The 15,366-nt window shown below is 38.3% G+C and overlaps 1 protein-coding gene across 3 annotated transcripts in view; it reads left to right on the top strand.

Annotated features, from left to right (window-relative positions):
- Positions 1–15,366, top strand: part of bbs9 (Bardet-Biedl syndrome 9) — a 114,258-nt gene that overhangs the window by 10,264 nt on the left and 88,628 nt on the right. For all 3 annotated transcript variants that reach the window (XM_048152795.1, XM_048152796.1, XM_048152797.1), the window contains exons 7-13: positions 947–1,031; positions 1,125–1,308; positions 1,593–1,722; positions 5,422–5,603; positions 6,822–6,898; positions 7,762–7,815; positions 7,902–8,004. In XM_048152795.1, coding sequence (XP_048008752.1) covers positions 947–1,031; positions 1,125–1,308; positions 1,593–1,722; positions 5,422–5,603; positions 6,822–6,898; positions 7,762–7,815; positions 7,902–8,004 — 815 coding nt within the window. The remainder of the gene's footprint in view (positions 1–946; positions 1,032–1,124; positions 1,309–1,592; positions 1,723–5,421; positions 5,604–6,821; positions 6,899–7,761; positions 7,816–7,901; positions 8,005–15,366) is intronic.

The raw sequence follows: 15,366 nt of genomic DNA on the forward strand, positions 1-15,366 counted from the left end.
GTGAGATCATTCATAATTGGTTCTTTCATGTCATACAGTTACTCTTGCGCATCCGTCTACCATATTTGATGTGCTCTATCTATTTGTGTTAATTAATATTTATATGTGATTAAAAGCCTTATTAGATCTGTTCATCATATAAAGCCATCAGGAATTAACCTGCTTTGTTCATAACGACTTGAATTTATGTTTACAATGTTTTTATGAACATTTTGAACTGTTAAAGTTTTGGTGGGATGTGACAGAAATCTCTCAGATTTCATTAAAATATCTTCATTTGTGTTCTGAAGATTTTTGAGTGAGGAAATATAATGTTTCTTCACTATAATACTGCTCATGACCTGCTGATAGCTGTGGAGGACTGAGATTTCTCAATACAGCGTTTGATCTGGTACAGACATGTGCGCGCACACACACACACACACACACACACACAGTACATGCTCTCAGAGCTAAATGATCACTGCTGTGTCTCGTTGCGATAAGCGTTTGCTCAAACCCACCCAAGAGGAATTCAGTAGAAACCTGGGGTCATATCGCAAATTCAAAACAGGATTTTCTTGCTATTTTGAAACAAAACACTTTCATAAGGCACATCCAGACTCCATCGAGGAGGCCCATCATCCACCTCAGCGGTCAAACTAAATACAGTATTATATGAACTGCTTTATATCACGTGTTTTGCAGCTTTTGCAACCCTGGCGACAAATCATGGGACATGTCTGAATATGAGAAAATAAATAATTAATTAATAATACTTAATTTAATATTTAATAGATTATGACACTGCTGTACAAGGTTAATGTCAGAGAACTTTTGGAAAATGATCTTGAAAACTGAAGTATGAGTGTTTTTGTTGAAAGAAACCTTGAGTCAGCTTTATTCTTCAGTGGTGTGGTGAAGTGAATCTCTGTGTTTGGTTCATCCTCTGCTCTGTTCAATGCAGGTATGAGACGCTGGCTGTAGCCACAGATGCAGACACCCGACAAGACTCCGATCAGCAGAGCAAGAGCTCAGGGAAGAGACTGACGGTGTGTATCTTGACCACTGTATGTGCTGCTGTGTCCAGTGTGAGTGTCTGCTTCCAGACATGACCGTGTGTGTGTGTGTGTGTGTGTCCCCAGGCTGACTGGACACTGGTGTTAGGAGAAGAGGCTCTAGATATCTGTGTGCCCAACACATCTCCAGTGATGTCCTCCATCTTTGTGCTGGGGGAGAGAAACTTGTTTTGTCTCAAGGATAATGGTCAGATCCGCTTCATGAAGAAACTGGAGTTCAACCCCAGCTGTTTCCTGCCCTACGCATCAGGTGAGCCACACTGTCCTGTTTACGTTTCTACAGCACATGGAAACCTTCCATTTATGCTCAAAACAAGAAAAAATGTTTGCCAGAGATGATTTTGTGTGTTTGGCCACAGAAGCGGAGATGTGTGTGTTTGTGAGAAGGGTGTTGGTTTGTAGGAAAGTGAGAGATGGACGTCTGCTGGTGGTGTGGAAGTGGCTGAAGTCTATCATTAACTACTTCATTGACTTCAGACCACAGGCCATCTGAACACACTTCCTCCTTCTGACTCGGCTGTCTTCTGTCCTCAGTTTCCGAGGGTTCCACCAACGTCCTGATGTGTAACCATAACAACATGCTGCTGGTGTACCAGGATATGACGCTGAAGTGGGCGGCCCAGCTGTCCTGTGTGCCTGTGACCGTACGCGTCGCTAACTTCCCGTAAGTGCCCAAATAAATCTCTCCTGACTGTCCTTGATCTCCTTAACCTCCATTCTTCATAGGAACACCTGACAACACCGCTCCAAATAAAGATTGTAAATTACAACATTACACCAGAAGGTGGTGACACGTGACTGATGAAAAAATGTCATTGAATCATTAATTGAAGAGATTCGTTCAAAAAAGCTGATTCATCCAATAATGAAACAAGCCTTTACGAGTGAGTCATTGAATCATTCATTCAAGAGATTTGTATAAAAACGTTGATTCATTCAGTAATGAAACAAGTGAAGTCTTTATGAATGTGTCAGTGAATCATTTATTCAAGAGATTCATTCAAAAATGCTGATTCATCCAGTAATGAAACAAGTGAAGTCTTTATGAATGAGTCATTGAATCATTCATTCAAGAGATTCATTCAAAAATGCTGATTCATCCAGTAATGAAACAAGTGAAGTCTTTACGAGTGAGTCATTGAATCATTCATTCAAGAGATTCATTCAAAAATGCTGATTCATCCAGTAATGAAACAAGTGAAGTCCTTATGAATGAGTCAGTGAATCATTTATTCAAGAGATTCATTCAAAAACACTGATTCATCCAGTAATGAAACAAGTCTTTACGAGTGAGTCATTGAATCATTTATTCAGGAGATTCGTATAAAAACGTTGATTCATCCAGTAATGAAACAAGTGAAGTCTTTATGAATGAGTCAGTGAATCATTTATTCAAGAGATTCATTCAAAAATGCTGATTCATCCAGTAATGAAACAAGTGAAGTCTTTATGAATGAGTCAGTGAATCATTCATTCAAGAGATTCATTCAAAAACGCTGATTCATCCAGTAATGAAACAAGTGAAGTCTTTACGAGTGAGTCATTGAATCATTCATTCAAGAGATTTGTATAAAAACGCTGATTCATCCAGTAATGAAACAAGTCTTTACGATTGAGTCATTGAATCATTCATTCAAGAGATTCGTATAAAAATGCTGATTCATCCAGTAATGAAACACGTCTTTACGAGTGAGTCATTGAATCATTCATTCAAGAGATTCATTCAAAAACGCTGATTCATCCAATAATGAAACAAGTGAAGTCTTTATGAATGAGTCAGTGAATCATTCATTCAAGAGATTCATTAAAAATGCTGATTCATCCAGTAATGAAACAAGTGAAGTCTTTATGAATGAGTCAGTGAATCATTCATTCAAGAGATTCATTCAAAAACGCTGATTTATCCAGTAATGAAACAAGTGAAGTCTTTATGAATGAGTCAGTGAATCATTCATTCAAGAGATTCATTCAAAAACGCTGATTCATCCAGTAATGAAACAAGTGAAGTCTTTATGAATGAGTCAGTGAATCATTTATTCAAGAGATTCATTCAAAAACACTGAATCATCCAGTAATGAAACAAGTCTTTACGAGTGAGTCATTGAATCATTTATTCAGGAGATTCGTATAAAAACGTTGATTCATCCAGTAATGAAACAAGTGAAGTCTTTATAAATGAGTCAGTGAATCATTTATTCAAGAGATTCATTCAAAAATGCTGATTCATCCAGTAATGAAACAAGTCTTTACGATTGAGTCATTGAATCATTCATTCAAGAGATTTGTATAAAAACGCTGATTCATCCAGTAATGAAACAAGTCTTTACGAGTGAGTCATTGAATCATTCATTCAAGAGATTCATTCAAAAACGCTGATTCATCCAGTAATGAAACAAGTGAAGTCTTTATGAATGGGTCATTGAATCATTCATTCAAGAGATTCATTCAAAAACGCTGATTCATCCAGTAATGAAACAAGTGAAGTCTTTATGAATGAGTCAGTGAATCATTCATTCAAGAGATTCATTCAAAAATGCTGATTCATCTAGTAATGAAACAAGTGAAGTCTTTATGAATGAGTCAGTGAATCATTCATTCAAGAGATTCATTCAAAAATGCTGATTCATCCAGTAATGAAACAAGTGAAGTCTTTGAGTGAGTCATTGAATCATCCATTCAAGAGATTCATTCAAAAATGCTAATTCATCCAGTAATGAAACAAGTGAAGTCTTTATGAATGGGTCATTGAATCATTCATTCAAGAGATTCATTCAAAAACGCTGATTCATCCAGTAATGAATCAAGTGAAGTCTTTATGAATGAGTCAGTGAATCATTCATTCAAGAGATTCATTCAAAAATGCTGATTCATCTAGTAATGAAACAAGTGAAGTCTTTATGAATGAGTCAGTGAATCATTCATTCAAGAGATTCATTCAAAAATGCTGATTCATCCAGTAATGAAACAAGTGAAGTCTTTGAGTGAGTCATTGAATCATCCATTCAAGAGATTCATTCAAAAATGCTAATTCATCCAGTAATGAAACAAGTGAAGTCTTTACGAGTGAGTCATTGAATCATTCATTCAAGAGATTCATTCAAAAACGCTGATTCATCCAGTAATGAAACAAGTGAAGTCTTTACGAGTGAGTCATTGAATCATTCATTCAAGAGATTCATTCAAAAACGCTGATTCATCCAGTAATGAAACAAGTGAAGTCTTTACGAGTGAGTCATTGAATCATTCACTCATTCAAGGATGCAGCCTCTGAATTGGGACGCCACCAATTTGTTAAAAAAAATTGATTGCAGCTGTTCTTTTACGGTGTCGTGTAATGATGTACTCGTGTAACTCGGTGTCATGGTATGTCACGCTGAAACATTCAAATAAAGCCGTACGTGTGAACACACATCGTTAAATAAGGTCACTGCCTTTCATTCACTCAGATTAATGAGGTTTGTTGTCACCGCTTCATTCTGTGATCGTACATGTCGAATATCATACGATTATTGAAACTGGCTTGTTCTGTTGTCCACACTGGAGTGTTTTGAGCTGGACTACATGAAGAGATAGTGGATGCTGATAATGTTTAAAAGGAGGCAAGCCTTCATGTCACGTAGTCACAGCGAGATTAGATGAACATGTTCCTCCAATCTTTAAACACAAGAATCAATTCCAGTCGATTCCAGAATTGATCCAAATCTGTCTGAATGCAGCAGCTGTAGCCCTGTGTCTTTGAAGCGCTCAGTGTTTGTGGGACCGTTTGCTCAGAGTGGTTCTCATACGCCGAGGTAACAGATACGTCTGTCCGGCCGTCCTGCACGGGTCACTCGCTCTGCCATTGTCCGTCCCGTCTCTCTTCTGCTGGCCTCACATTAAAAGAGCGTCTGTCAGCGCCTCCTAAATGAGCTGCAGCACTCGTCTCGGTTCACGTCTTCAGCACACACACGTCACCGCTCACACCTTCACTTTCCCAAACTCTACTATGTTAAAGATAAATAATAAAATGCATAGTTAGGACAGCAGAACAAATGGGCTTATCAAGGGAGGAGAAACACTTCCCCTGTGTCCAAATAAACTCCATCAAACAAATGCAAATTCATCTGTTCATCTTAGCAGAAGCAGTCCAAATAAGACGCATGCCAATATCCACCTTTTTCCAAACAAGTCTACTTTGTTTTAAATGATGTGCAGCACTTTCAGTTTTGGGACGTCCACTAAAAAGGGCTATAAAAAAACACTGACTATAAGAAAACTGTGAAAAACAGCATCTAAAATATACATTTGACCCTGTAAGCTAATATCTTGATTGTTGTTGTTTGAAGGCAGACGTGCATGTGAGTGTTTGTGTTGTGTGTTCGAGGGAGCTGAAGGGTTTGGTGGTGACGCTGAGCTCTGACGGCCGGCTCCAGTGCTCCTACATGGGCACGGACCCGTCCTTCTTCACCGCACCCAAAGTGGAGGCCCGCGAGGTCAACTATGATGAGGTGGACACGGAGATGAAGGTGCTGCAGAAGGTTATTCGCGAGGCCACCAGAACTCAAGGTACGCACAGATGTTGAGCCAAATAAAGATCAAATTTACACCAAACTGAACGCCAGACCTGTGCCTGATCAAAGACGAGCCTCTGGGCTTTAAACAACTCCTTCCATTTATTTATGACTGGGTCAGCAGGAAATCAAATTATTCTCTGTTTACTTTCTTCATATGTGTTTGACATAATGTTTCAGCAAATCGTAGTGATGTTTTCCACCTTTGAATCAGTGTATCTTTGCTGCTAATGTAACCATGGCTGAGTGGTCAGGAAAAAAACATTTTGATTAATGATATCATAGCCTAACAATCACAATCAAAGACTGATCACCACATTTTCCAGAAAGTCAGAGCTGAGTATATGTCGCACCGGGTTAAAATGGCATTGTTGAGAGAAAACACACACAGATGAGTCACATTTTATTGTTACATTCAGAAATAATGTAAAATATTGATAAGTGAAATGAAACAGTTGCAAACTTTAATGTATTTTACTTTCCTTCACTCCATAAAATTTGTTCAAATTTAAGGGTATGCAGAAAAATAAAGTCTAAAGTAAACCGAAACCATAGAGGCATTCATTATAAACAACACTTTATTATAAACGCCAGGCCTAAACGAATTTAAAACGAAGCTGAAACCTTGCCTAACTGTGTTAAAGATGAATGTGAGGAAAGATAAACTCAAACCCACATCATAAAACATTTCTGTACGAACACAGACCAGACCAGTCTATTCTAAATCAACAATAACTGAGTGATTTTTACCGTCATTTACAGCATTAGAAAAACATAAAAATGATAATTAATGATTTTTGTTATTTTGACAAAAAAAAACCTGATCTACAGCGTTGTTCTACTTTACCACATTAAAGGATGCAAATATAGAGATTAAAAGAGAGAAACAAACATGACTTTGTACTTCATTCTGTCCCCATATCCATGGAAAACAGCAAACTCCACAGGTGCAAAAAATGTTACAATTCTGTGTTTTAGTTTGATGACGAATAAGCTGCGATATAATGTCAGTAATGCTAGAACTGATATATTTTTGCATGATTGCACTTAATTGCATTAGAATAAGTCAGATTGGAATATAAGTCAGAGCATTCAGATTATTAAAAAAATGAACAAAGTATATTCCAAAAAAAGTCGGATCCTGTCCTAGATCTGAAACTTCTGTTCACAAAAAGTATGATATTGTGTGTTTGTGTGTGTGATGTTTCTCCAGACATCCTCCCGAGGGCAGAGACAGAAGAAGAGCTCAGTCTGACCGCCGTCGTCTCGTCTAAGCTGGACGAAGTCTCGGTACAAACACTCATCTCATCAGAGCATGCCATATCCTGTCTACTATGGGAGAACAGCTGATTTGCTGTAGTCGTTAATACATAGCAGATTAGACATGTAAATTAAAAGCTAATGACCGCAGACTACAGCAAGCAACACTTTACCACTTATTTAAAACTTAAAGCATTATTTACTTGATTTATGAATCTTTTTTACACGCATTCACACAGTGAATCACATTCAGCTGGCTAGATGAAGACCATAGACGTCTCTTACCTTTATATAAAGCTTTGAATTTGAATTTTATTAAATCCAAATGAGGACATCCTAGAATCTCTCTGAGAGGTTTTGTCACATTATCTCAGTTTTTGAGATAAATTTGCCCTTAAACTGTATTGAAGTAAACACACACCTTTCGCTAATTAAATGAAGACATCGGAATAAAAGATAAAGTATTTGCAACATTTTAATATCTCAGTATTTTTTAAATTGGATTTTAATATCTCCCAAATTCTGACTTTATTTCTTATAATTGATCTTTCAGTTGTAAATTCCAAATTATGAGACATAAACTCGAAATTGTAAGAAAAAAGTCAGATTTGTGAGATTAAAAAGTCGTAATTACTTTTTAAATTTTTTTATTCTGTTGTGGAAATAAGCTTCCATGCTTTTTTTAAAAAGTAGAATTATTTATAAATAATTCACCTTAATGACTTCAGACAAACTTTAACCCTAAAAAAATATTTTTTTACTTTTTGATTGTCTTCAATTGACCTTTGTTGCAGATACTGTTGTCTCTATATAGTGTGCACACTTTCTGCCCGTCTGCTGAGCACACAGTGTGTGTGATTGTGTTGTGATGATTTCTCAATTCATTCCCACAGTGTGCTGTCATGGCGGAGATGAACGGCATGCCCGTCCCCTCTGTCACAGTCCAGGTGAGCGCAGGTTTTCTTCTGGACGTCGTGTGTAGTGCTCTCTGAAGCTGAGGTGATCGTGTGCTGAATGTGTGCTTCACTCTCAGGTGAAGATCAGGAGTCGCACTGCGGTGCAGAGCCCGAAGATGACGGTGTGTGTTCAGCCGCCTCTGGCCGTCACACAGGACCAGTTCGTGCTGGACTCCATGGGTACGACCTTCTTTACTTATTTCAGCATACTGTTTCACAAACATACCCATGATTTAGTCTTGAATGATTTTGATAATTTCATGCTTCAAATGTTTAACCCTCGGGTAATTCTAAACCCTGCAGTGTTTCGCAATGTTTAATCTTCACCTTGGGTTATGAATTCATATTATTTATGCATTATATATTCCTGACTACCATCCAGATTATCTTGAATATCATCTTTAGACCATAACCACATAAAGCAGTCGTTCTTCAGATTGTTTCTGTACAAAGTGTGTAAATGTATTTAATAAGCTCTGTATCACCAAACCAGACAAACCTGAGCATTTTTTGTATGAATATGTTGGCCTTATCCAAATGTTTTGATTTGTTCTCGTCTTTTAGAGCGCGTTTGTGCAGTGGTTGATTGACAGGTGAATGAACTGTCTTTGGCATTGTCTAGGGCGTCAAATGAGCGATTACATCGGAAAGTGGTTTGAGTTTCAGGACTGAGAAAGAATATTATATGTAACATTGTTCTACATTACAGAGAAATACTAAAGCATTATAACGAGCCTTTAAAATATAAATGAAGCGCTCAAGTGCACACGTAAAGCACCGGCAAAAGTAATGACTATGAATGTGTTGGAAAAAACAGAAAGGTGTCTGACTGTCTGTTCGCAATGGTAATTTATCTCCACGCTCCGCTCAAACACTTGAATGCGCATCTAATGACTGTGCTCATTCATCTAGGTTAATGTTGGCTGTGTGAAACAGCTGACGTTAGGATACGACTTACATGTTCGTGGTTCAATGAATGATAGATGGGTGAACGTTTGGATTTCCTGCCTGACAGGATTACCAGCTGTGTTAACGATCTGTCCATCACAGACTGCGAGACTTCGCCACTTCCTGTGGCCGACCGAATAATTAAAACGTGGTCAACTAAGCCTCTTCTCGTCCACTAACGTTCGGTGGACTATGAGGGAGCAGCGCTAGATGATTCTTTATGTTAGAAACTCAAACACTTTTACCATAGTGCATAAACTGATACATTTTGATGTTTGCATCACATAAGCAGCTCCATATGTATTGCTTTTTTGACCTAGTAAACTTGCTCAGTTCCTCACCTGATACAGCAGAGCACAGAATACGGAGCGCTGGGGTACGAGACCTGTGAAACACTGGAGAAATGAAAAACACGATACAAGAGCTCAAGGCACGGATGCCTCAGCATATGCATTTTTCTGTTTTTCTATCGGTTATGTTTAGAGTAGTGCTCGGTGTAGATGCTGTTATCTTCAAACGCTATAGAGCAGAAACCTTTGAATGCCACTCACCAGATGTTTCGTTTACGACCAGTATAAACCAAAACATTCAACCAGTGTCATAAAATGCGAAATGTGCAAGAAGCATCCACAATGCCACAATGAGCCTGGGTTTAATCGATCAGGCCGTGAGCGTAAATTATGAGCGTGGCCAAAAGAATATGTCTGAGACATTTAATATGATGTTGGCCAACCAGAAGCCAGTGTCACATCATCGTAATGTTGAAGAGATGCTAAACCCAGACAAGCTCTTTACTCAGACATTTCTACTGAAAGACCTCAGTCTTGAGTTTCACCAGACTTCCTCCTGTCATCCAGTCCAGCAACACAACTGAGCCATTAGAGCTTGGCAGTGTGTAATATATACTCATTACCCAGTTAATGTACAGTACACACACACACACACACACACACTCGGTTCATACTTAGACAAAGATAGGCATCAGAACACATTGTGTCTTAAACAACCCAGATTCATTGGAAATATGTGACTGCCTACATTTCTGCAAAACGCCAAAATCAGTCCTGCACTTAATGTACAATTCACTGCAGTTTCCAGCTGAAATGAACACTAGAGGCAGTAAAACACTGACTTTTATCCCTTTTCCCACAAATCATGATCCCTTAAACACATAGTGCATGATCTGTAAACGTATACATTTTGATGTTTTCATCACAGCCATCTCCATATGTATAGCTTTTTTAACATGGTAAAGCAGTGCAGTGAAACGCAGGTCATGACACACCACAGAAGAGCTCAAAGCCTTGCTGAAGGAAGCTAATGAAGCATAGTTGGTTCAGCAAATGCGCTTGCTTTTAGGGGAGAGTTTAATGTAGGTGGTATATTAGAGGGTTCGTTCACCCCAAAATTAAATTTCTGTCATTAATTACTCACCCTCATGTCGTTCCACACCCGTAAGACCTTCGTTCATCTTCAGAACACAAATTAAGATATTTTTGATGAAATCTGAGAGATGTCTGTTCGATGTTTGACACTTCCAAAAGTTCATAAAGAGATTAATTAATCCATATGAATCAAGTGGTTTAGTCCAGATTTTCTAAAGAGACTTGATCGCTTTTTATAAGAAACAGGTTTAATTTAGACTTTTACTCACATGTAAACATTAATTGGCGAACATAAACAGAAGCTCAACCTAACCTACAGTACAGTCCAAAAGTTTGGAACCACTAAGATTTTTAATGTTTTTAAAAGAAGTTTCGTCTGCTCACCAAGGCTACATTTATTTAATTAAAAATACAGTAAAAAACAGTAATATTGTGAAATATTATTACAATTTAAAATAACTGTGTGCTATTTAAATATATTTGACAAAGTAATTTATTCCTGTGATGCAAAGCTGAATTTTCAGCATCATTACTCCAGTCTTCAGTGTCACATGATCCTTCAGAAATCATTCTAATATGCTGATTTGCTGCTCAAGAAACATTTATGATTATTTTCAATGTTGAAAACAGTTGTGTACTTTTTTTTTTCAGGATTCCTTGATGAATAGAAAGTTCAAAAGAACAGCATTTATCTGAAATACAAAGCTTCTGTAGCATTATACACTACCGTTCAAAAGTTTGGGGTCAGTAAGAATTTTTATTTTTATTTTTTTGAAAAGAATTTAAAGAAATGAATACTTTTATTCAGCAAGGATGCATTAAATCAATCAAAAGTGGCAGTAAAGACATTTATAATGTTACAAAAGATTAGATTTCAGATAAACACTGTTCTTTTGAACTTTCTATTCATCAAATAATCCTGAAAAAAAATATTGTACACAAATATTTTGTACAATTGTACACATTAAATGTTTCTTGAGCAGCAGATCATCATATTAGAATGATTTCTGAAGGATCATGTGACACTGAAGACTGGAGTAATGATGCTGAAAATTCAGCTTTGCATCACAGGAATAAATTACTTTGTCAAATATATTCAAATAGAAAACAGTTATTTTAAATTGTAATAATATTTCACAATATTACTGTTTTTTACTGTATTTTTAATTAAATAAATGTAGCCTTGGTGAGCAGACGAAACTTCTTTTAAAAACATTAAAAATCTTAGTGGTTCTAAACTTTTGGACTGTACTGTAAATGACGCACAAGAACAAACGTTCATTCTCGTGTGTGAAATCTGTTCATCATGAAAAGCCAGGAATAAAACTTCTCTATTCATATGGATTAGTTCTCTGATCTCTTTATGAACTTTTTGAAGCGTTAAAGATTATGTTGCAAAGGCAGTCTATGGAGGAATAGATATCTCTCAGATTTCATCAAAAATATCTTAATTTGTGTTCTGAAGATGAACAAATGTCTTACAGGTGTGGAACGACATGAGGGAGAGTAATTAATGACAGAAATTACATTTTTGGGTGAACTAACCCTTTAATTCATTTAATTTCCAAACTGCTGTGATGCAAACAACAACTAATTTAATAATAATATGTTGCCATAGTCGTTTAACTGTTTCTGAGGAAATTGAACACGCTCTTTAGCAGCAGTCACTGGACATTTCACTTTGAAAGTGCCATGAAACGGCCTACAAGCAACACAATAAACATGCATTTGTGATTTCAGTGGAGAAGACATGAAATCGCTTATAGCGCCTCTTGTGGATGTCATGTGAAAAGTGCAGTTTTGCAGAAATGTAGGCAGAGGAACAGGCTTCTAATGAGCTATAATATTTATTTTAAGCTTTAAAGCTTTTTTTGGCATGCAAAGGAAGAAAGAAAAAATTGTGACTTGTGAGGGTCAATATGGAAAACTTAGTTTCAATTTAACATTCACTTTTAAAATTAATTTTCGGTGTGATTTAGTCTTTAAGGTTAGGTAAAAAAAAAATCTGTTTATTATGGTATTATTTCAATACCAATTGTCAAATTCTTTATGGGTCTCATGAAAGAAAGCATTGGTGAGTTGTTGATGGAAGTGTGTTCTTCAGGTTTTCAAACTGCCTTCAGTCGGCACAGGAATGTAAATACAGCAGACCACAAGATCGGAGCTGAGGATGTTCTCTCTGCCCCCGTCTCTTGGCATCTCTGTCCATGTGCTTTTGTTGTGCCGGCGCTCTGTCAGTCCCAGATGAGCAGCTTAAGTTCTGTACTGTTTCCAAAACCACAGTCAATATTTGAGGAAGGTTTAGCCGTGAAGTATGTGCTTCCTTTTTGTGTGATTTGTCATTTTCTTCACAAATTACTGCTAGCTGTGTTCTGTAACCCAGTGCAGCCACAGAATGCTCCGTAATAAGTGTAAAAGTATAAATTTAATTACACTGAACTGTTTTAATCAACACTTTTCAGTATTATAATCAGCATTTCTGCCCTCTCGGCTCATCACAGTGAGATTGACCAGTCCATGAAGAATTAATGCCATGCTGCATTAGAATTTGGCTGAAGCAGGTGTCCTAGTTTTTTTGGTTTTGGAAAAGAGCTTATGATTTTGATGAAGATGTAGCAGAATTCACCCAGTGCGACTGCTCGTGATGGTCTTTGTGTCTCAGATCAGCAGCACATGTGTGTTGAGTGGAGCTCAGATCAGCTGGGACTGACGGGTCACTCTCAACCTCATCAGCTGTGATGGACAGGTCAGATGGAGCTGGACACATCCCTCACTCTGAAGCCGCGGTCACACTAGACTTTCTCTGATATTGCAACAGCCGTAAATGACGTCACACTCTGCAGCGTCTTTCCTAAAAACATAATTCAACATATACTAGATTCTGAATGTGAAGATATGCACTTTACTGCAGTCCTGCAGATTTAAACTTGCACTGTGACGTTTCAGTCTTCTAATGGTCACACGTCCTCACGCAGGGCAAAGTGTTTCCGGCCTCCAGCATTCACATGCGTATGAATGTGACCGTCGCTTTACTTTTGGATCATTTTTCAAACACTTTTTCCAAAACATCATTCTTTGCACATGCCCTAATCAGGCATTATGTGATAAAGCTCTCTTCATTGTAATCAGAGCTGACAAAAGTGTACTTGGTTCATTTTAAAATTGTAAAAATGTGACGATTCCAGACTTTTTGCAGTGCCAGTAATATTGAGCACCGACTGTATTTGGTACACGCTGATAGACGGCTGCTGTTTGTGTTTGCGCTCTAAAGAGCCTCAAAGGTTTCTATTTACAATGTGTTTTTGCAGCCTTGACCATCGCAGCCAATCACAGACATGTCTGTTGAGCACATGACTGCAGTGGCCAATCAGAGGCTCACGAATCCTCTCATTATAACCAACAATGTGAGTCAGTGATTCGTTGTACAGCTATAAACGGGAGTTTTGTTCAGAACTCAGGCAGTGAGCTCGACTGAACTGAAATGAATGACAGCTTGTAGAGGAAACGCTCTTTTCTTGTCTTTTCTTGTTTCTTTTTGTACATCGCACAATTTGAGCAAATAAAAATGTCCATGCTGCTAAGATGATTTAAAATGGGAGGAATCTGCTCAATCATCATTCAGTGAGTCGCGATCCTGAAACGGTGATGATTTACACAACACATTTAGTAGAAGTCATGCTAAAGGTCACACACACTTGGAACAGCCCCTTTAATCCTCACAACACACACTCACGCTGCATCTGGCTGCTTTTGTCCGAGGAATTCCTGTCTAAGTGCTTTTGTGCTGTGTGTGTTTCTAATGCGTCTCCTGAATTCCAGGGGTCGGCTACTGTCAGCGCAGGTCAAGAGAGGTCAGCACAAATGGCCTTAATTTAACCACCTAGATGCTAGACAGTTTAAAACAAGGGGTGTCACGCTTTCTGCCAGCTCAGCCCGACGCCAGCAGCACGGTGGCTGGTGGTCTAGTGTTTGCCCACGGCAGTCAGATGGAAAGGTTAAAAGCTTGCCCTCCCAGAGAGAGGGAGAGAGAGAGCTTTTAAAGCACACAGAAAGTGCAGTCGGCCGATGAGCTGATAGGAGCTCAGACAGAGAGAGTGACCGTCAGAGGGTCTGTGTGTGCTGGTGGGCCAGACGCTTCATCTAAGTGCTCCGCAATCCAGCATTACTGCGGCTCAGTCACCTGTGTGAATGCACACAACACTACACCTGAGGCGGATCACCTTACTGAACACACACAAACCAACTGAACAAAAGATAAGGGGCATTAAGGGCTCTTGTTAACTGTGGTAAAATCACTCTAATGCACAGCCTCCAGTGGATTAAAGAAGGGCTGCACAATTAATCCAAATACAGCTGAAATCGCAGTGTGATGGGCTGTGATGAAGCGCTTCAGTGCGCTGTGTGTTTCAGAGTCAAGTGTGGTACGGTGTTCATTCACACCCGAGCAGTTCATGATCTCTGCATCTGCTCTGAGTTTGAATCACTTAAGGTGCCCTAGAACCAGTTTTTACAAGAATGTGTCTGTGAAGTTTCAGCTCAAAATACCCCATAGATTTTTTTTAAATTAATTTTTTTTTAACTGCCTATTTTGGGGCATCATTAACTATGCACCGATTCAGGCTGCGGCCCCTTTAAATCTCACGCTCCTGCCACCCGAGCTCTCGACTATAATACAGTGCATTTACACAGCTAATATAACCCTCAAATGGATCTTTACAAGATGTTCATCATGCATACTGCATGCATGCATCGGATCATGTGAGTATAGTATTTAATTGGATGTTTACATTTGATTCTGGATGAGTTTGATAGTGCTCCGTGGCTAAAGCTAACATTACACACTGTTGGAGAGATTTATAAAGAATGAAGTTGTGTTTATGAATTATACAGACTGCAAGTGTTTAATAATGAAAATAGCGACGGCTCTCTTGTCTCAGTGAATACAGTAAGAAACGATGGTAACTTTAACCACATTTAACAGTACATTAGCAACATGCTAACGAAACATTTAGAAAGACAATTCACAAATATCACTAAAAATATCATGTTATCATGGATCATGTCAGTTATTATCGCTCCATCTGCCATTTTTCGCTATTGTTCTTGCTTGCTTACCTAGTCTGATGATTCAGCTGTGCACAGATCCAGACGTTAATACTGGCTGCCCTTGTCTAATGCCTTGAACATGAGCTGGCATATGCAAATATTG

The sequence above is a fragment of the Megalobrama amblycephala genome, linkage group LG13 (assembly GCF_018812025.1).
Source record: "Megalobrama amblycephala isolate DHTTF-2021 linkage group LG13, ASM1881202v1, whole genome shotgun sequence".
Lineage (NCBI taxonomy): Eukaryota > Metazoa > Chordata > Actinopteri > Cypriniformes > Xenocyprididae > Megalobrama > Megalobrama amblycephala.